The sequence below is a fragment of the Musa acuminata genome, chromosome BXJ2-10 (assembly GCF_036884655.1).
Source record: "Musa acuminata AAA Group cultivar baxijiao chromosome BXJ2-10, Cavendish_Baxijiao_AAA, whole genome shotgun sequence".
NCBI classification, from domain to species: Eukaryota; Viridiplantae; Streptophyta; class Magnoliopsida; order Zingiberales; family Musaceae; genus Musa; species Musa acuminata.
The window spans coordinates 27,088,721-27,109,937 of record NC_088347.1 but is presented as its reverse complement, the minus strand read 5'-3'; the positions used below and the strand labels follow the sequence as shown (position 1 = coordinate 27,109,937).

General features: G+C 43.2%; 4 protein-coding genes across 4 annotated transcripts; 2 read left to right on the top strand and 2 right to left on the bottom strand.

The window, feature by feature from the left end:
* The first annotated feature begins 1,502 nt into the window (after positions 1–1,502).
* LOC135624860 (probable protein phosphatase 2C 8) lies at positions 1,503–2,522 on the top strand. Its single transcript, XM_065128882.1, has one exon. It carries the CDS (start codon positions 1,619–1,621, stop codon positions 2,357–2,359), a length of 741 nt encoding a protein of 246 aa, XP_064984954.1. The 5' UTR covers positions 1,503–1,618; the 3' UTR covers positions 2,360–2,522.
* Positions 2,523–7,003: 4,481 nt separating this feature from the next.
* LOC135624859 (protein ABCI7, chloroplastic-like) lies at positions 7,004–10,462 on the top strand. Its single transcript, XM_065128881.1, has 3 exons — positions 7,004–7,969; positions 9,438–9,697; positions 9,802–10,462. Exons 1-3 carry the CDS (start codon positions 7,061–7,063, stop codon positions 10,103–10,105), a joined length of 1,473 nt encoding a protein of 490 aa, XP_064984953.1. The 5' UTR covers positions 7,004–7,060; the 3' UTR covers positions 10,106–10,462.
* Positions 10,463–15,799: 5,337 nt separating this feature from the next.
* LOC135625160 (probable F-box protein At3g61730) lies at positions 15,800–18,769 on the bottom strand. Its single transcript, XM_065129554.1, has 7 exons — positions 18,198–18,769; positions 17,335–17,534; positions 17,203–17,247; positions 16,968–17,135; positions 16,827–16,874; positions 16,385–16,745; positions 15,800–16,306 (listed from the first exon to the last, which is right to left on the bottom strand). Exons 1-6 carry the CDS (start codon positions 18,395–18,397, stop codon positions 16,522–16,524), a joined length of 885 nt encoding a protein of 294 aa, XP_064985626.1. The 5' UTR covers positions 18,398–18,769; the 3' UTR covers positions 15,800–16,306; positions 16,385–16,521.
* Positions 18,770–18,964: 195 nt separating this feature from the next.
* LOC104000840 (protein SOMBRERO) lies at positions 18,965–20,893 on the bottom strand. The gene is made up of 4 exons (XM_009422978.3): positions 20,524–20,893; positions 20,166–20,351; positions 19,795–20,066; positions 18,965–19,635 (listed from the first exon to the last, which is right to left on the bottom strand). Exons 2-4 carry the CDS (start codon positions 20,332–20,334, stop codon positions 19,141–19,143), a joined length of 936 nt encoding a protein of 311 aa, XP_009421253.2. The 5' UTR covers positions 20,335–20,351; positions 20,524–20,893; the 3' UTR covers positions 18,965–19,140.
* Between the last annotated feature and the right edge of the window lie 324 nt (positions 20,894–21,217).

Here is a 21,217-nt window from a genome sequence, read left to right as displayed (position 1 = left end):
GCCTCCGCCCAACGTCGTAGCTAGTCATCTTTGTTGTCCTCGCTCATGTCAAGATAACGATAAGCAAAGAGATGGCTTGTGCACTCTTGCCTATACCTCTTGTGCTTATGTTTTTGTTGCTAGTTGATTAGTTACGAGTAAACAATGATGGTGAGACACACGAAGGATGCGTTTGATAAGGGCCAACAAAGTCTATGGAGGCAACAACCCTCATGCCCCTTCCTTTCATGCATGAGAGTTGCAAGTGAGGATATCGGTCACAACCTCCTCTATCGATAACTATTTATACCATAAGGATAACTAGGTGGCAGTGGGGCTCGATAAAAATCCGTGGAGACAAGGATAGTCCAGTAAAACAGAAGAGAGGAAAGATAGGGTAACGATGCAAGATGAACACAACAATGAGTTCGATAGAAGCAGGAGTAAAATAATCTTTTTAATAAAGAAGAGATACATTATAAGAAATTATCAAAAATTGAGACATTTTTCATAAAATTTACTCTATATATATATATATATATACTTCTCCCCTGATGACTGATGACCACAGTGACCGGCAGCCGCCCGTACTCTCTCCCTACTGTCTTCTCCTTCCTCTGCCTCACCTCCGGCCCCGCTCCTCGATTCTGTCGTAGGGCCGGCTCTTTAGTCGTCCGAGAAACTTGCAGCGGCTTCTCCGATTTCGATAGCACGGGGATGAGGGTCGCCGGAGTCCTTGGGAAGGTAGAAGCGATTCTGAGCGACGAGGTGGGCATCTTGATGGTCATGGTGGATGAAGCGGACATCGTTGCCGCCCTCCGCTAAGTGTTTTACTCACTCTGGGATAATGCGAACGTCGTCGTACATGACATTGCGTTTCTTGGATGAGTCTTTCTCGATGATCTTAAACCGCGATTTTGAGCCAAAGCATCGACGCTCCCAGTGACCTCTCGGAGTTGTTAATGCCACCTGAACTCTCTCTCTGGCTCGCTTCCTTTCTCTTCTTTACTGGCTACGCTTCCCTTGACTTGAACGAGAAGCCGCGCTGTACATAACGGCAGCAAAACAACCTTGTTCATGTCTCTGCCTCGAAAGGACACGAGACGCATTGGTGCACGCGCCGCCCGCCATGGTTCCCCACCACCACGCGTGTAACGGCGCCAAAGCCCTCCGGGCGACCCTCCCTACCCCCAACCCTCGCCTAACACCCCCGTGGCCCTCAGAGCCGAGCCGACCCGAGGGAGTAGCCTCAAAAGGGTCCCCGATGGCCGGAGACCGGCGCAACGTGTCCGGCTCTTTAGATCCCCACCGTCCACGCCCTCCTGCCTAGCGATCTATATTGCGGGGCTCGGGCTCTGGCGGCCCACTGCAGGCCCAGCACACGCGGATGGCATCCGGTAGATTCCGGGCTATCCGACGGCCCGGCGTGGCTCCTGGTCCTGTGCTTTCCAGGTGTTACATTATAATATAAACGCGTCACACAGCTGCAGCGTACGCTCGGCACATCAAACCCCCCGAGCGTAACGGCCGGCGATTCTCATATCAATAAAAAACGGCATGGTATGCGCCGCAGCACAGCAAACGTCGCAGCTGCGGACACAGCCTGAGTCGGAAGGCCCACGTCACATAAGCTTCCAAAATGGAGGGGACTCCCCCCAGCAACACCAACACAAGCAACCACCACCGCCGCTGCCGGGACCGCCGCTCCCGTCCCCAGAACCTTAACGCCCATAAGCGCATCCGCGAAGAGGGCGAGAGCTCTGGTTCCGCCTGCAGCATCTCCCCTGCGGCCCCCCCCGTCCGCCAGCCCTCCGAGGACGACGGCGGCGGGGAGACTGAGGCAGAGGGCACGGCCGACGGCTTCGTGATCCTCCTCGCCGAGCCCGTGCCGTCGAGGCGCGTGCGGGACGCGCACTGCCCGTCGCACGGATCTGTATCCCTAGTGGGAAGGCGGAGGAACATGGAGGACGCAGTGGTCGAGGTGACGGGGTTCGCGGCGGGCGGGTACGGATACTTCGCGGTGTACGATGGGCACGGAGGAGCAACAGTAGCGCAGGCGTGCCGAGACAGGCTGCACGTGGCGGTCGCAGAAGAGGTGGGGCGGCGGAGGGCAGCGGGGGAGGGGGAGGGGGTGGACATGTGGAGGCGGGCGTTGGTAGCGGGGTTCGCGCGGGTGGATGAGGAGGTGATGGGGGAGACAAGGCAGCTGCGACAGGGGATGGTGGGGTCGACAGCGGTGGTGGCGGTGGTGGCGGAGAAGTGGATAATAGTGGCCAACTGCGGTGACTCCAGGGCTGTGCTCTCACGTGGCGGAGTGGCCGTGCCCCTCTCCATGGATCACAAGGTCTACTTCTTCCTTCCTATTCCTTTCTTTCTCTAGGAGGGGAAGAAAGGAAACTTATTTTAGGCTTCCCTATTATTTTTATTCTCTTAAAATTGTGAGTATATGCTTTATTACATGTGATTCTGATATACTATATAACTTTAATATTGTGTAGTGTGTTCTTAGTCCTCTAATGCAGAATAGTAGACAAACTTCTTCATGTGTTATTTTATGCTTCTGCATGTTGATTCCCAAAATGCTCCTCATTTTCTCAAGTAGATCAGTATGTTGGGTCTGACTCAAACCTGCAAAGATATATTGTGGTAAGCTTCTTAAGTTTTATGTTGCTATAAAGAATTCTGAGGGTAAGTTATTGTTATTCTTAGGATAAGTTATTGTTATTCCTGAAATGCCCTTGCATGACATGATTCGAGCAAGTGCTTGTTCCTATAGTCCTGTAAAGGGGTAGATTGTGGCTCTTAAGAATTGCTGGGATAGCAGACTGCAGATGCAAATTCATGGAAGAGAAAGGGGATGAGCAGCTAGGACTTCGAGATCCTACTCTATATAGCATAAAGTTATCATACTTGTAAGGAAAAAAAGGCTGATTCATTAATCAAACATATATGTTTTAGGACAAGGTCTATATATGTTTTAGTGCTCAGCATTTTGGCATGCAACCCTGACCAGTTAGCTGGTAGGTTACATCCTCCATAAGTGCCATTAACCTTATTTGTACATATAAAAAACTCAAAAGGAAAAGAGAAGATGATGCTAAAAGTATTACAAGTCTTCACATCACCATCCTTCTGTGATGTGAGCCGAGACTGGTAAGTTGACTTGTTTCATTTTGTAAGACGAAATGTCAATAAGAAAGAACTACAGGAAAAAGAAATATCAGTTTAAGTGTTTGCTTGCTATATAATCGAGTAATAAACAATCAAAACAAGGCAGTCGATGATTAAATTCTCATAAAGTAAACAGGAAGTTCAACAAAGATCTAGTTAAAGCACTAGCGTGCAATCTAATTGACCATAAAACACCAAGAACATGGAAGCAGAGCTGTTAAATTCTAGAATTAAAGAGGAAATGGACAGAAAACGTATTAAAATGATTCACATGACCTTAGAACATGACGGCAGATAAACTCAACACTAAATTAAGAAAGTATGACAAAGAACTTCATTAAGTTTATTGCATGAACTCTAATTGATTGATGAATGTTTGAAACATGGCATTAGATAACGTTATTTGTCATGTATGACATTAAGATTGTTCTTCCATATTTGTTGTTAGGATCATTTGATAAATTTCAACACAAAAGATTCATTCAGGTTGAATCTGTGCATGTGATAGGTGAATAAAATGTATAATTTTCAGTGTATTGATCCTGGGATTGCCTTTGGCCATTCATGTTGTACTGTCATAGTTAATTTTGAGCTATGCAGCACATGGCATGTGCAGATGCTGTGTGCCTATGTATGCACAAAGTCTTTGATACTTCCCTAGTTTATACAGGTAAGTGAAGTTGTCTTCATTACATGCTTTGAAACATCTTGGTATAAAGTTGTGTTACTACAATTTTGGAAGTTTTTGGTCAATTATTCAAACTTAAGTCACTGGTTTGATGCCTATCACTGTCATTGCATTATATTTGTTCGTTTATTATCAGATATTATCAGATATATCCAGTGACTGTTTTTTAATTTCTTAGTCGACCAACTCGGATCATTTGTCTTTAGGCTATCATGTAACTTTTCTTCAATCACTCGATTATTCTCTGCAGTTATCTAGTTAGTCACTTCCATCATTAATGGATCAGCCATGTTATCTCCTCTGCATGATCAGATTAGCTGTTGTCTATTGAAAAAATAGTTGACCATAAGGAACTTAAGGATTGATTTTGTCACCTTATTTGTTGCTTAATATTTCCTAGGTATAATTTCGGATTGCCATCCCCAGTATAATTCACAATATATGCCAGTACTGAGTTAGGCAACTTAAGTCCGAGAGACGGCTGTATAAGTTCCATAGTGATACAAGCCAAGAAACATTTATACACACTAATATGTATTATGTATATATGCACTTGTATGTGTCACCTGTAGATAGTAGTATAACCACTTGTCTTCTCAATTCACTCTGTATGATGGACAAATACTTTCATGATATTGATGCCTGGGGCTGTAGCCAATGCCTTGTTTCATGTGCTTGTTGGTGAGCAGCATGCTGTGGTGGTATAGCACTAGAGATTATGTTAGTGGATAAGTATCTTGAAATTCAATGTATAAATTTATGCATCTGATTGAAATGACTAGGTGGAGGAAATTCATGCAATTTTCTCGGTTAATCTTTTGTTTCCTTTAGCATATTTAACATCTACCAAGATGATGTATGCTGTTTTGCACTGTCATTAAGTGTTTTTTTTTTTTCATTTATTAACCTATAACTGGATAGTTGATGTTTGTTCTCAGCGCATATGCCCTTGAGTCAATACTAATGAATTTATCAGAAAAAAGAGAAAGTCAATACTAATGGTTAGCTTCTTCCTAAACAGCCTGACAGGCCAGATGAGCGAGGAAGAGTGGAAGCTCTAGGAGGGAGAATCCTTTGTTGGGACTGTCCTCGTGTCTTAGGAGTACTGGCCACTTCTAGGTCCTTTGGTACGTGCATATTTATGCTTAATAGATGACAAGGATAAATACATTCATCCAATCAGTTAATGTTGAAATACTAAATCGAATGTTCAACATGACGACAATTGACAAATGATCTCCAATTCATCGAGGTCATTCCTTCACAAAGAAGACACAGGGTAAAACTCTTCTTCTTTTGATACTGAGTGAGGAGAGTCTACAAAGCGAAACCGGGCACAAAAGATTCTAGAACTCAGAACTCTGAATCTCATGAGCAGGCAAGTTAAAAATACTCAAGATATTGTTTTTGTTATAGTCAACTTCAGTAAACCAAGCTGAGCCTATCATTTATCTTCTTCATCTTATAAGTTTGTAAAAACACAAATTTTTTGCCCTCATCTTATTTCTACACTTCCTCAACAAGGATTGGTTTATGCTCTTTGCTGCTTTTTTTTTGTTTGTTTGATGCATTTAACTATTAAGGCAGAACTCAAAAAACTTAACTTATGTGATTTGGTTACTATATAGGCGAGAGTAGAGTGAAAAAGTTCTCAGTTGGTGTTGTCGGACTAAAAGGGAAATCGAGTTTTTCTACTTTAGGTTTCAACATTAACAAGGTGCATCGTGATGATCGACCTAAATTTACTTGCATATCAAAACCTTAGAAAGTGCCAATTGAGTAGATTATGAGAAAATGTCTCCTAAACAAAAGATGTGCTTCCTCTAACTATGAATAGCTATCCACTTGAAGCTTGAATGCTTCTTAACTCGGTTGCGAGCTTTCTGCTTCAACTCCAAGTCATCCTTAATCCTGCTTTATGTCTTGCATAGCTTCATTTATTATCTTATGATTCATCAAGTCTGTGTAGTTTGTCTTCAGAGTCCTGTTTCTTCAATCCTGAACCTGTGCAGGAGACTACCTTCTCAAGCCATATGTCAGCTCGGACCCTGAATTTATGGTGACTGATCGATCGGAGGAAGATGAGTTCCTCGTTCTGGCAAGCGATGGATTATGGGATGTAATATCAAGTGAGATGGCATGCAGAGTGATAAGAAAATGCATGGCGAGTCCAACAGGCAACAATTATCCAAGTGGAATTGCTGGTTCTGCTGCCCGAGACGCAGCTGCTGTGTTGGCCAGGCTTGCAATTTCTCGAGGCAGCTTTGACAACGTTAGTGTGGTGGTGGTGGAGCTGAGGACTTCCAGGGTGGCTGTGGCCGCTGAATAATTGCTCATTTGCACTGATAGATTGACTCCAAGGTGACCTTTATATTTACCCTTAACTTGTTTCAGGTTACCTGAGAATGGGGGGGAATGGATTCATGTGAATGCTGTTCAAGTGTAGCAGTACAAAAGCTTCAGTGTGCAGTCTCGTTTAAATGTATATAGATACGTCAAGTCTTGCGCTTAAATATAAATGCCTCAACCTTATATGCGCTTATGTAAGTTTTCATGTTCCATGAGATCTGATATGCTACAGGAAGCGTAGTAATGGAGATTGATGGGCAAGCTTCTTGCTAATTGCCTGTGTTCTTTAACTGTATAAACTTGTTGCTACTTTTCGGAACATCATCAATAGGATTTTTCTTTTTTTTTTTTGGACTCATCAGCAACATATTTGAAGGGGTAAATTTAAGGTCAACTTTCTAAAAATTATAGATATTTTTTTATAATTAGTTATTTTTAGTATTTTCATCTTTATATTTTTAAAAATTATATTAAGATTTCTAACATTTGATCGTGTTACTCCAATAATTTTTTTTTCCTAAGAAATTATATTTTTAATCCTGTATAGTTATCTTAATATTTTACTTATGTAAATATAAGAATAATAATATAATTTTTAAAAGAGTAAGAATTAAAATATTAAAATAATTAATTATAAAAATATAATTAATCCTATTTTAGATGGGTCCCAAGGTCGAACTTTGGGTGCGGGAACTCGTTGGACCCAACCCGATGATGAAGCCGTCACTGACGCGAATGTTTATTTTGACCAGCTTTGTTATTTTTTCGTTTTTGTTTTTCTTTGAATATCTCAGATTGAAATCCACAGCCACCACTCCGTGACTGTGCGCACCCAATTCCAAATCTACTCATCTTTAAGCCAAGCAGCGAACCATGTCCTGCTGCTCGTCTTCCGTCCCGATCGCCCCTCCCCTTCCCACGACGCTACCCCCTCTCCGCCGCCGTTGCCGCGCGGCCGCCCTCACCCTTCCCACCACCGCCCGAGCACACCGCACCGCGGCCGCCCGCGCGGCCCTTTCCGACCCCTTCGTCCTTGAGATCGCCGAAAAGTTCGAGGACTCCCTCTCCTCCTCTGATGCCGCGGCCTCTCCTCTCCCTCTCCAGAAGCTGCGCGATTCCGCCTCTCAATCCCTCCTGTCCAAGCGCTGGCCCTCCACCAAAGACGAGCCCTTCCGCTTCACCAACCTCTCCTTCCTCAGGAGCTCCCTTCTCCTCCCCGCCCCCTCTCCGACCTTTCCCCTCGATCCTGCCCTCGATTCCCCCTCCCCTCACGTCCTCGCCATCGTCGATGGCCACGTCGCCCCCTCCCTCTCCCGCCTTTCCGCCCTCCCCTCCGGCGTCTTCGCTGGCAGCGTCTCCGCCCTCCCGCCCGGCCCCACCCTCGATCGGGTGCTCACCGCCCTTGCCCAAGGGTTCGGAGATGGGGACCTGTTCTGGGATTTGAACGGGGTAGGCGCCCCCGATATGGCGGTGATCTTTGTGCCTGCCGGGGTTCGGGTCGTCGACGAGCCGGTTCACGTGCAAATATGCTATTCCGAGGGGGGCGAGGTCGGGTCGGAGCGGCTTCCCGTTTCGAGCCCGAGGGTCTTGGTTGTGGTTGAGAAGGGAGCAGAGGTCTCAATCGTGGAGGAGCACATGGGGATCGGGGGTAGTGAGGAGAGGTGCTACTGGGCCAACTCCGTGATGGAGATTCTGGTCGGCGAGGGCGGCAAAGTGGTGCACTCCTATGTGCAGAGGCAATCGGTGAATGCTGCCCACATCAAGTGGACATTTGCGCGGCAGGTGAGTTCATTATAGGGCTTGCAACAGCTTTGTCTTCGACGTTTGTAAATTAACAAGTAATTGCTGTTTTAATCCATTTGCTAATGATACTGTCGAAGAGAATTCTGAAATGCAGATTAGAGATGATCAGGGTGATTAATGGAATGTTATTTTCATAATTGGACTGTAATCATGTAGGTGTACATATAAGTGTAGATAACTTGTTATTCACTCTGAGCTAACCCTTTTCTTAGGTGTATCAATAATTTTAATCTTGCACTTTCTATTAACCCCTAGGAGCATAGCTTGATCTTTCACATTGTTAAGGGAAAGTAATACTAGAAAGTAAGAGAAAGAAGCAACACAATTGTATTCTATATATATATATATATATATATATATATATATATATATATATATATATATTCTGCAGAGAAGGTAGACAGGCAACATGATATATCTACATTATTCACACTGTAAACAATTTTTTGTGGAATAAACATATCCATCCTTTGTTGCTAGCCACATTGTGTATCACACCAATTGCTAGTTAGCTCAGGAACAGGCCATTAAAGGTAGTCCTTGTTTTGATGTTTTGTAAAGTCATTCATGGATTTGTGTTGCACTTTATCACTGACCTATGTTGAAAATATCATATAAAACATTTCATTCTTCTCACCGTCCACAAAGGGAGTTTCCTTCATATGAGAAGTAGATCTAGTGGCAATTTGTGCTTATGCTTGAATGTGAATGGGACTCTAATCATTATCTGACTCTTCTAGTGCCTAGTAGTGACAAACCATACATAGTACAGATTCTTTTGCTTCGTTGATTCTCCTTAGATAATATTGTTAGAAGTGAAGTTTAAATGACTTTTGATAACAAAAAAAAAAGATTAAAATGTTTGCTCACATTTTCTATCCATCCATGCTTTTGAAAGTTCTTTTTACAAGAGATAAGGTGTGTTCAAGATTCATGTTAAGTTGCATATGCGATTTGACAAATTATGTTTTGCAGTGTTCTAAAAATCCAGAATTATTGTGTTAAACTAAGTTGTGCTTTTTATGATTGATTATTCTAAAAGTTTTGTATTGCCGTCCTGGATAAGATTAGTGGAACATAAATTTTAGGACTTTAAATTCAGTATAGTTCTAAAGTATTCATAACTGTTGGATATTTTGCAAATACTTGGTATGAACTGCATCGAAAGGTAGGGCTCATCTGATGGGCAGACATGTAGGTATAAAATGTTCTTTTCTGATTCATAATTTTGGTCACAATGGAAAAAAAATGGAGGTGGATTTTATCAATCGAGAAACAGGGACCATTAATTTTCTGAATTTTGGATGATTCAAGGTTCTCCAGTTTTGCTAGTATCACTTTTTTATATTTCAAATTTCAAGAACTGGTTTTGTGGTTGCCTGTCTTGCTAAAAGCCCAGTCATGCAGCCCCTAAAGGATCATAAATATTGTGTGTTGTTATTTTCAGGAGACATCCAGTGTTTATGAGCTCATCGAGGTCAGTAATGGTGGAAGATTGAGCAGACACAATCTCCATATTCAGCAGTTAGGCCCTGATACTGTGACCGAGCTTTCAGCATTTCATGTATGTCAAAATAACCAGACACAAGATTTGCACAGCACGTTGATCTTGGATCACCCTAGAGGGTATTCTCGTCAGCTTCACAAGTGCATTGTATCCCATTCCTCAGGACACGCTGTATTTGATGGAAACATCAGGGTCAACAGGTACTTTATTCCTCTTTTGCCAAGAAATTAGAGTAGTGCAGAAACTTCGTAAAGCATGTTTTGTGGTTCCATTATATGATCTGATCAGGTTCGGGGTTTCACAGATTCGCACAGCAGACTGATGCTGGGCAGCTGACGAGAACACTTCTGTTGGCACCTCGTGCTACAGCCAATGTAAAACCTAACTTGCAAATCGTTGCTGATGATGTCAAATGCTCCCATGGGGCTGCCATCAGTGACCTTGAAGAAGACCAGCTCTTCTACTTCCAGGCCAGAGGCATCGACTTAAAGACAGCAAGAGAAGCACTCGTCTTCTCCTTTGGATCAGAAGTGATATCGCGCATTCCATTTGAACCCATAAGGAAGAGCGTAACTAGTCAATTGAAGCATTTGCTAGCAACTCAATGATCAAATGGCTCAATGGACTGATCCTGCCCTGCCGCTTGAAATCCAGTTATTTTCAGCATTGGTGCATGACGGAGCCAATGGTGTGATCAGTTTGGTTTATACGGCTGAGCTGTTGTCATATTCGAAAATATCTTTCTTTTTCGTTTTCCTGCTTTTGTAATTTTCCAAGTTACAACAGAGAAAGGAAATCAGGTGTCATGCTAGACGAATGCAAAGCGGAACATTAGTTACTACTGTTCTCGGTACATGTTATTCCCCTAAAGTGTTGTATTAATTTGACTTCGTTATCCTCGGCACTATGGTGCATGTTACAATCTGCAAAGTATTTTTAACAAATTGGTGAAATATTGTTGATTATGTAGAGATTCAAAATGTGTATCATCAGCCAAGCTGGCCATCATTGTTGTGTGTGTCAGGACAATCTTGTCGTGATGAACACTTTTACCATTTCCGAACCTCTGGATAATGTTGGAAAATGCTATCATGATTAGTGCATTATTGCATGAGTAAACATGTTTGAATCGTCTAAGCGTCTCGTATGATATTTGATGTTATACAAAAAAGATTTTGTTATTATTTAAAAAAATACTGCAATCACAGTAAATATGATTTAGAAATTTCAATTTTTGTACGTGTAGCAAAAAACACATAGATGTAGTGAGATGACGACTGGATTAAAAATAATAATAAATTATTCATGCAAAATATATGGAGGCCTGACAACTTGGAAATTTTAATTGTAGTCTTCTACCCAACAATTATATGTTCTACGCCATCTGTAACTATATGACAAGGTCAATATTTTGGATCAATTAAAATTCAACATGGGATTCATCGAAATGATATATCTAATATTAGATTTGCACATGTCATGAGAGACTCATCGTTAAGAGTAATATCCGGTTCTCAAGTCGATTCGACTTCATCATATGGTTCTACAATCAATTCTGACAATAGTAGTGTTATCGTTTGAGATGTACATTGGAAATGGATCCAATTGAACCAAATGGAGCCAAATTTCGAGATCCATAGTCGAAAAATCAAATTGAATTCGGGTCAGTGATTGACCAAATTGGTCGAATCCATTACAGTGCTGGGTCGACACAAGGATCATCACTACAGCTTGCCTCGGTGACGCGATCGTCATGTCATGCTCATCTCAGCAGGAACGAGCATCAGGAGTCAACAGTGCGTCCCAACCTCCGAAAACGACTGTCCCCGAAGCCCGTGGCCATGTCAAGACACTTAGAAACAGCTATCGACGTCGCCCCTTTCGTACTCATTAAGATGCGTGATTGAGTGAATGACCTGGAAACAGTGGTGACCATCTGGTCATTAGCTCGCGAGGAGGGATGAGGAAGACGAACGAGTCCGGCACAGCGTGAACAAATCCCGCAGAATCAATGCCATCTTGGTGCTTATGCAAGTGGTCTCTCCCTCATAGGGACATCCGTCCATCTTAGGGTTGGAAATCTTGAATCTAATAACCTATGTAACATTCAATGCCGACTGATTCACACCTGCTGCGTTCGGAAGAGTCCACATGCCGGAACGTGTCTTCCTTTTCCTCTCGTGCCTTGTCGGCCTTCTTCTTGTTTTCTTGCTAATAAAAATCGTAAGCTTGTTCTCCCTCCCACCTTTTGTTTTCAGTTTGGTTTCTCTCACATCCCTCTTGTCTTTTATAATCACTCATCTGCAGCCACCCGTCTGCGATAAAAATGGAGAGGCGGCCTTTCTTTTTGCTCTGAAGTGATCACCTGATAGAAGTGGAGAGTGATTCCTCCCTTGTTTTGTTGCGTGATGCATGTAGCACGATATATATTTCTTGGATCATGACAAATACGACTGGTCCTTCGCAGAAACCGAGAGTAGTAGATGCCCTGTGGAAGTAGGAGCCGTGGAAGACTCGAGTCAGACAACGCGCTGAATGGTGGAAGCTACTCGGTCATCCCCTCAGCTGGGCAAAAGGGTAAAGCTGCGGATGAGTGCCGGCAACGAGCCAATGAGGACCAAAATGAACTAAGTAAAGCGAAGAACACAGCCCGGCAGAGAAAAGTCTCCACTGACAGATACGAGTGTTGGGTGCTCGGCACATTCGCCAGCAGCAGTGGCACTTTAGGTCTGCACAAAACCAGTCAAATTATATAAACTCCAAGAGACTTTTAACACAGGACGGCATGCGTTAGATTCTATCTGATTAGATTAGAAAATATTATAAAATTGATTAGATTTTAATTATAATTATTGATTAATAAAAAATATATAATTTTTTAGAAGACATTCTTAATGACAGAAAATCTCCTAATTATTCATCCTAGATTATTTCTTTTTGTCTATAAATAAATAACATAATATTATATTAAATTATACACATGGAGAGATTGTAGATTCCATCACTTAAAATGATAGGAATTTCGAATTTGACGTTGGTTTTCTTTTTTTCGAACGTTTGTAGATCAAATAATTTTTTTAAATAATATTATATATATATATATATAATTTAATTTATTATTATTTAATTTTAACTGTTAATATTAAAATTTTGGTATAAAAATATAATTATAAGTTTTATGCGTACAATCCAGCGGAGTGGTGAGGCTGCGCCAAAAGAAAGCCGGAGGTGAAGCAACGACAGCTACTTAACCCTGCCTTTCACCGCTTACTGCGTATCCACCACCGCATACTACGACGTCGTTGTCGACGGAAGGGGAATCCATTGTTTAATCTGTTGTGCTTGAAGTCACCAAATGCATGTTTCCATTGGACCCCCCATGTGCTGCTTAGCTTTGGCTTGTTAAATCCCTTGGATCACTCCTCCTTTTACTAGTGGGAGAAGGTTCCTGCCACCGCTGATTGCTGATATCTACTCCTTTCTCTCTGGTTCCACTTGGTGCCTGCAGGGATCCATGGGCAACTGCATGGAGAGAAGCGCTCCGAGGAAACGGGGAGAAGAGATGGAGCCAGAGAAAGGAGATGGAGGTGTTGCTGACCAGGCAGGAGGCTGCAAGGTGAAGATCTTGCTGACAAGAAAGGAGCTGGAATGGTTGGTGCTTCGCTTGAAGGAGAAGAGCGAGCAGAGCCTGGAAGATGTGTTGGTGGAGATGGGTAGAGAGCTGGAGAAAGAGAGAGGAAAAGCCACAGGGTGGAAGCCCACTTTGGAGAGCATAGTGGAGATCCCGGAGACTCTCGACGAGGTTGTATGAGTTTTTCTTCTCCAGCACCACCTGATCCAAGACATCCTTTTTGTCTCTGTGTTTATGGCTCAGGGAGCCAAATACCATTAGAGATTTCTCTGTGCCTCCATCAATGGAGTGGGAGAGATTAATCTTTCTCGTGTCAGGGTGCATTATATGGAGTGCTTGTAAATACTTGTGATGTCCGAATGATGAGTTACTGATCTAGAGTGGAGAGTCTTGGTTTATGTGATACTCGTTTGTGATCATTCCAAGATTCAGAGTGGTAGGTTCCATCTTCCTCTTCCTCATCAGCAATTACAACTGGTTTTGCCACTGTTTCCATGTGCAGTTCACTGAAACATTTGCTGTCAAAGTATGGTTTCATAACATTTATGTCAACGACTGTGTGTGTGTGAGAGAGAGAGAGAGAGAGAGAGATAGTGAGAGAGGGAGGCAGATCTGGAAATCACATCGATGCTTTGTTATTGAATACATATACAAAACAGAACTTATCAGCTATTACTGTCCTTTTAGGCAATTTAAATGGTGTTTTATGTCATCCGCCCCGCTAAAGATGTAACCTACTGCAAGTTCATCGTGCATCTTAGTGTTGTTCTACACTCGATTGCTTGGCGTGTGTAATAAAGACTGCTTCAAGTAAATTATACATTAAAACGTTCTGCCCACGTAGGTGAAGCTTAGACACAGCCAATCTACCCAGTGAGAAGGTTGGAGTCCAAAGTCTGTGGGAGCTGCAAACTGGCGTGATCATCTTACCAGTGTAATCCTTTGGAGGAGGAACTCAGACTTGGAGCATATCGGGTTCCAGGATTCCTTCAAGAATCATCAAACGGATCGAAGATTATCTAACATATCCCATTGACCGATATATCGTCAGCCCGCAGATGTAGTCTGCTATATGTAAAGGCCAGAAGATGGAGTATCTGTTTACCGGGGTTTGTTGAGACATGCAGAGTTGCTGGCGTGTGATCGATCACCAACCAAAAATCCTGTGTTGTTGAAGTGGGTAGGTGGTCTCGTTTAAGTTATGCAACCAGGGCTTCAACCATGCAATTCACCAACAACACTACGTTCTTGCTTTCCATTTCCGAGCTAATTGAACTCTCATTTGTTGTAGAAGAAGCTGAGACTCGTGTTAGCTTTTCCCTTCAGACGTTACCGACAACAAATATTCCAAGAATAACTAGCAAATTAAAGGCAAGTGAGACATCTTCAAGAATCACCCATACAAAATAGTGAAACTACAAGTCTTTTTACGACATAGGTGGAAACAAACTATAGGAAACCGCCATTTCCTAGTGCAGTATTTAGTAGAGAAGCATCAAGAGACCGCTACGTCCTATTTAAATGTCCCTCTTTCTCCTCATATTTTGGCTTTCATGGGCAGAAGACATCATAATCTTCTCGACGATTCCTAGTCAGGGATACTATCTGCCATCGGTCTGCACATAGCATCTCGATCCAATTCAACTTTGCAGCCTCCATCTTTCAAGCTTCCTCACGGTCTTCGCGGACAACTTGCCTTGGACTCTGACGCACATGGCTAGCAGCCGTTCTGCTTCCTTGTAACCACCGCGTTACTCTGACGATTCTCTTATTCTGATGACCTTTCTTCATCATATGCTTTCAAGAGCTTTCTGTGCCTACGAAGCTGGGGAAGCAGAGGATCGAGAACATGTAGTTTCTTCTTGGTAAAGTTGACTCCGAAAACCAAGGTGGTCAAGCAAGATTATGAAGAAAAAGTGATGATATGTAACTGTAATTCTTTCATAAATAAAGAAAAAAATATCTTATATAAGTATGATCCTATCTCGAATAATAATAAAAATATACTATTAACACAAGATCAAATTAAACAAAAGAAAAAATTAAGATGAAAGTAAAAAATAATAATAATCAAGACAAAAGTTTAAAAAAAGTTATATTGAATTCCTTAAAAATAAATCTAAACATATATATATATAATAGATGTAATCTATTTATAGATATAGAATAATAATTTAAATCAAGAGACTGTTTTTTTCTAAAATTTTATCTAATTTATTTATTTAAAATATAAAAGATAAAAAAAATTATTTATTTTTAAATAATAATTTAAGAACTTGTGATTCATTAACAGTGTCATGTTGATTCATGACATCTGTGGGCATGACTCGGGGATCATTGGATCATGTGGGTTGTTGGTCATAGAAAACCATAAAATACAAACGAATTATTGGACCCCGTGACCTCTACTTGCCTGGTTTTTGGATTTACAGCTAAGTTCTGGAACTGACTAATTTATTTATTTGATAAACATGTGCTGAGATCCAAGGCATCCGAGACGTCCATGGAAGGTGATTCCGTTCTTGTCGACAATCTAAGAGATAAGGGAAACAAGGCTTTAAACCAACTTGTGATGGGTTTGTCGTGTTCTTGATTTAAACTTTTCCTACTTATTCAAGGAAGATCATCATTTCTTTTCTTTTTCTTTTGTGGATTGTAGACATCAACTGCTTCCCATGAACACGGCCCGAAAGAGCGGTTGTATTATGGGTTGATGATCCCAATTCTGTGTCCACACAAGGGCCGCTTTTGGTGGGCATGGCGGGTCTAATGAAATGGACTAATAGCCCATATAATACAAAAAAAACATATGCCAGTCACTGTTTCCCTGAGATTTGAGTCATGCCATATATGCCATATCTGAGAATGTTTACGTCGATTCCAAAACATACAATCAATCTCAAACAACTACATGTACGTGGTCGCTAAAATCTACAATAGTATGCACATAAAAAACAGAATGCTCACAGTATTTAGAAAAAAAAAGAAAAAAAAAAGACTATACAATGTAAATGCTAGTAGAAGAGTTAGTCTGTGAAGCGAGATCTTATCTTGTGGAAAATTACTCTTTGTTCTACAAAGTGGTAATAGTCCTAAACGAGCTGCTGCGAGATTCTAATAGAAACTACCTTCCGGTCCGCCCCTGTGCTCCGCATCGCCTGGAACCGCACTTGAAGCCCTGCATGGTTGGTTGTATCCCATAGTAATAAATTTAAAGACTGGATTCTTATCAATCTTATTACGAGTGCAATCTCACCCTCGTTCGGCTGTAGATTGGTATTGACGGCGACGGCGTGGAGCGACAGCCTCGCCTTAGGCTGCCAGTCATCCTGCTGCCCAATCCACGCCTTTGCATCCAGGACCCCTTCCACCACCAGCACCGCCGCCGCCGTGTCAATCTAAAACTAGGAGGAAAAGCAATGCGACTGAAGCTACACGGGCGTTACCGGCAGTGGAAGGATCAGGCAGGTGCTTGGAGTCGAAGATGGCCCCAGCGGCAGCGATGGACTGCTTCGCGATCCGGTGGGACCCGATGTCTTCGAACTCCCAGCTCCCGTCCTTGAAACCCTCCTCCAAGAACAGCTCCACGTGTCTCGCATCCAGCACCTGCATCGTCCCTGAGTAGACACCCGTAACTACATCTTAAGCCGTCTATTCCACGAACGACAAGTTTAGTTCTCCGCGTCGTCCGGTTATACCTTCACATGTGTTGAGGTTGCACACTGGGCATCGAACCAGTTGCAGATCTGAAACGTCCATTAATCAATCACGTTAGGATGTAGAAAAGAGAACAAATCGAGATTCGAACGGTCGGGATCAGCGGTAGCCAACTGGATTACCGGCGATCCAGATTCCAGTCCGGGCGCCAGCTAACAGGCACGTGCCGGTGGTCTGAATCGTCTTCGCGGGGTCGTCCTCCGGCCGCGGCAGCATTTTGGGCAGCGTCAGGTTTTCCGTCAGCAACACGACGGGCGAATCAAGTAAGAACGCACCAATCCGAATCCAGTCTAACGGCCAGGCAACGGCATTAGCATCACCAAGAACAAATATAACAATTGAACAGGTGCTTCTTACCAATGTGCTTTTCCTGCTGCCGATAGTTATAAGAGTGGCTGCCATCTGGAGGGAGAAAAGGGCAAGTGTCAGTCAGGCGGGGGAATGGGGAATAAGTAATAGCCGGGAGTGGGAGATGGATGGTATGTGTACCAAAGGCTGAGCCGTAGATATCCTTCCAGGGAAAGGAAACTTCTCCAGAAGGGGGGACATGGAGGTCGCGGAGGCTGGCATGCATCCAGACGCTCTCCTCTGCGATCAGATGGTTGAACCAGCGGTTGGCCAGGCTCAGACGCATCAGATCGCTGCCGTCCAAGTATTTGGCTATCTCCGTCCACAAGTCCACGTCGTACCTTTAATTTAATTTGTATTTATTTTTCAATTTCAAAAATAAAAGGGCAATTTCCTTTTGTCACTGACACAAGACCAGACAAAATGAGTTAGCTCTTAAATTAAACCATAAATTAGGACGTTAATTGATGAGATTACCCTCATCGTGGCGACCTGGTAAACTGTATTAAACAAAAAGCAGGGAGAACCGAGTCGGTGATGTACGTGTATGTATGTATATCAATCTCGGACTCGATAAATCGGACGGTTATGATCGAATGAGTAAATGAATCGAAAGCGATGATTCATCTTTTGGCAGAATTTTAAAGTTCACCCACTGGTAACCAGATTGGAGGTTTGATAAGTAGAATCAGGAATTTAAGCAGTCCTTAGGAGTTGATAATTCTTTGAGATCGGCAATATGATCTGAAAAGAGAGAAAGATCAAACCCCAAAAGTTCCAACCTAAGAGCATCCTGAAGCGGTAAATTCTGGCAGAACAGATGTCAATAGGTCTCAGTGAGCTCTTGGAAACGATTAGAATTCCATATCTGAAGCAAGGTATGATCAAATTTCATAATGAAAACTCTTCGGATCCAAAGAGATTAACTGAATTAACCACGAAAAGAAGAGGATAATCTGATCTAAGCGTCATCGTGAAATATAACAGAGAGAGAGAGAGAGCACCAGTTGAAGCTAGAATGGCGAGAGAGGAAGGTGGAGCGAGGCGAGTTACAAGAAGAGATGCTTCTTTGTCGCTTCCTTGATCGCTGGATCAGTCCGCCTCCGCTTGCTCTCGTCCCCCTCCTTGACAGCTGCAACGCTTGTCCTCCTCGTTCTTCTCGGCCCTCTCCTTTCCTCAACTCCTCTCCCTCCTCGGAACCCATTGAAGTTCGAAGCGAGCAACGAAATCACCACAGACCGATCTCTCTCTCTCTCTCTCTCTCTCTCTCTCTCTCTCCCTGCATTTATAGGCGCGCGAATGAGTTCCCGTTGCAAGTCATTTCAAATATTCGAATAGACTTTTTTGTGGGTCCCACTCCCAGAGGTCTCCAACGACTGCGAGTCAGGTGGCCGAATGGGTACCCGAGAAACAGGTAGAAAAATATTGCCCTGATTCTGTTTGAGATGGGTTTCTACATTAACTAATCCTACTTGCGTGTCGCCCTCCGACTAATGATTCATTGGGACCCGCACCGTGTACATCTCTATAGAGCGAATCGAAGAACGCACTGCTTAATAAGACTGAAGCTTAGTAGCATGCGGCAAATATATATCCATGGTGGCTCGAGAAGCTCTGCTGGAAGAAATTGGTGCTTCATCAGCATACAAAACTTTACTTTCGGACAAACGATTTAGAAATAAGAAAAATCAGTATATGATAAGTAATTTAATCCAAACGAAAATTTAGTTGATCTCCACAAATAATGGCTTGAGGTATAATAAGGTTCGTCATGTTTTCGCTGACAAACCCTACGTCTGAATCAACTAGATAATTGCACCATTTAAATCAAAGAGAAACTTAAAATGATCATCGTCCAAACAGCACTGAATCTATATACATTTACAACCACAAACCTGTAATCGTAGGTAGATATCCATTCGAAACAAATGGGGCTTAGTGGTAACCCTAATTAGAAAACCTCAGGAGGTCAGCCTCACTACCAAGGAAGAGCAAAGGGTTCCTCCGGACTGATGATCCCATGTCCATGAGTTGGGAAGGTGGGTTGCATTTGCTGTGAAAAAGCTGGTCCAGATTTTTGTGAGATGCTAGAAGCTTGTCTAAAATGGACCAATCCCCAGTAAACCTCTCCTGTGGGAGAATACCACCTCCACTTGATGTCAGTTTCATGAGGTTCTGAGAACACTCGAGGTCGAGCGAGTTGATGGGGAGTGGAGGCACGAAAGGTGGAATGGTGGGTTCAGAGCTCAAAAGCTGAGGCAGGTGGAAGGAGCGATTAAATGACAGATCACATGGGTTTTGGAAGTGCAGCTTCTGATCCACTGGAACAGACCTACGTGCCTTCAACGAATTGAACTGGTCTTCGTCGAGGATTGCTTCCGGTGGAACTCCACTTTGATGATTCTTCTTCTTGAACACCCTGCAGACAACCCATCCGTCTTCCTAGATAACCAAAAGAAGGTTTCTCTTAGAATGGCTTAAAATGTCGATTGTTACATACTTTTGTCAAACTGCATAAAAAGAAAGAAGAACAAGAATGAACTTTTCCACCCAAAGGGTTGCAACAACAGAAGAGAGTGTAGTTTGCTGTATTCACGATACCTGAATGTCTGAGCTTTCGTCGTCAAGGCGATACTCATGCATGATCCATTCAGTCTTCTGGCCATGAGGCGCTCTGCCGGTGTAGAAGACTAGGGTTTTCCTCATGCCAATCCTCTTTGAGTTGCTAAGGTGGATAGTCTTGTCCCTCCCTGTGGCCTTCCAGAAGCCAGCAGTAGTTGCTCGGTTGGTCCGAGTTCCGGTGGGATACTTCTTGTCCTTGTGGCTGAAGAAGTACCACTCGTTTTGAGGCCCAGATCCAATTCTGCACTTCTCTGCAAGAATTCGGACTCCAAGTTAGATTCATTCATATCATGATCGTGATCACACATATGACCTGCCTGCGATAGATTCATAATCTATAAGCGGAAAACCTTTGAGATCCCATGGCTCCAGTTTGTTGACGTCGACGTCTCTTATAATATCAAGATCAATGGCTTCATAGGCTACTTTCTTCCTCAGGTAATAATAGAGTAGCTCTTCATCTGTTGGGTGAAACCGGAAACCGGGGGGCACCGATAGCTGCCCGTTGCTCGGCATCATACTCGTTTGCGTTTGCTCTGAGAAAGAGACGATGGGAGAGCAAAGGAAAATGAGGAAACCAATCAAGATTTGAAGAGGAAACAGAAAAGGAAGTGTGTGTTAACTTGTGTCATGGCTCATGTCTAAAAACCAGCACTAAAAGCAATTTGAGCTTCCATAAGTTACCACATGAAGAACACTGAAACACACCTTGACGGAACTTGGGTTTCCTGAACTCCTTCGAACAGCAACAGCAAAGGACGACAAGGTGAGGCAAGAGGCAAGGGCAGCTCTTGGCTTGTTCCAGAAGGAGATGGGCTTTAAGGGAGAGAAGGCAAGCGAGAGAAAAGCTCACAGCCAGCCATGAAAGCGGTACATAATATATTTATATATCTAGGTTTAGTGTCATAGGCGTGGTTTTTGGATGATTCTTAAAGAGGCCGATGAGAAGAAGGGGAGCTGTCCGTTGAACAGGAAACCTCCCCAAAAATCGCCTCATAAGAAGCATGGAAGTGTTCGCGGATTGTCAATCGTGCAGTGGCCTTTTCAGACTGTGACAGCGGGTCAGAGGGAATGAAAAGAATCACAACTCTCATTCCATATTCTGCTTCCATTCCTGCGTCCTCCTTCTATTCCCCCACCAATCAAACCTATTTTATTCTCCCCGCTCCTGCAGCTCTGACGTTTCTCCCTTATTTTAGTTCTCTTCTGCCCAGAGATGATTCACGTAAATTCTCAAAAGTGCCCCTTTACCAGCGCGGGGTTCACTCATAACGGGACACTATGATGACTAGTTTGCCCTCTCCTCGCTGGTCGCCTTCTGCGGCGGTGCACGTGAGGTGGACGTGGGTGACCAAAAGGGCAGGATCGGCCAAGCGGGTGTGGCACCAGAGGGGTTGGCACA

Coding starts and splice junctions, on each gene's coding strand:
- LOC135624860 (XM_065128882.1), top strand. CDS start 1,619: ATGGAGGGGACTCCCCCCAGCAACACCAACACAAGCAACCACCACCGC.
- LOC135624859 (XM_065128881.1), top strand. CDS start 7,061: ATGTCCTGCTGCTCGTCTTCCGTCCCGATCGCCCCTCCCCTTCCCACG. Junction 7,970..9,437: donor AGTGGACATTTGCGCGGCAG/GTGAGTTCATTA, acceptor TGTTATTTTCAG/GAGACATCCAGTGTTTATGA. Junction 9,698..9,801: donor GGAAACATCAGGGTCAACAG/GTACTTTATTCC, acceptor GGGGTTTCACAG/ATTCGCACAGCAGACTGATG.
- LOC135625160 (XM_065129554.1), bottom strand. CDS start 18,397: ATGGGTTCCGAGGAGGGAGAGGAGTTGAGGAAAGGAGAGGGCCGAGAA. Junction 17,248..17,334: donor TATCTACGGCTCAGCCTTTG/GTACACATACCA, acceptor TTCTCCCTCCAG/ATGGCAGCCACTCTTATAAC. Junction 16,875..16,967: donor GACTGGAATCTGGATCGCCG/GTAATCCAGTTG, acceptor TGGACGTTTCAG/ATCTGCAACTGGTTCGATGC.
- LOC104000840 (XM_009422978.3), bottom strand. CDS start 20,334: ATGATGCCGAGCAACGGGCAGCTATCGGTGCCCCCCGGTTTCCGGTTT. Junction 20,067..20,165: donor GGAGCCATGGGATCTCAAAG/GTTTTCCGCTTA, acceptor GAATTCTTGCAG/AGAAGTGCAGAATTGGATCT. Junction 19,636..19,794: donor ACGAAAGCTCAGACATTCAG/GTATCGTGAATA, acceptor TTGGTTATCTAG/GAAGACGGATGGGTTGTCTG.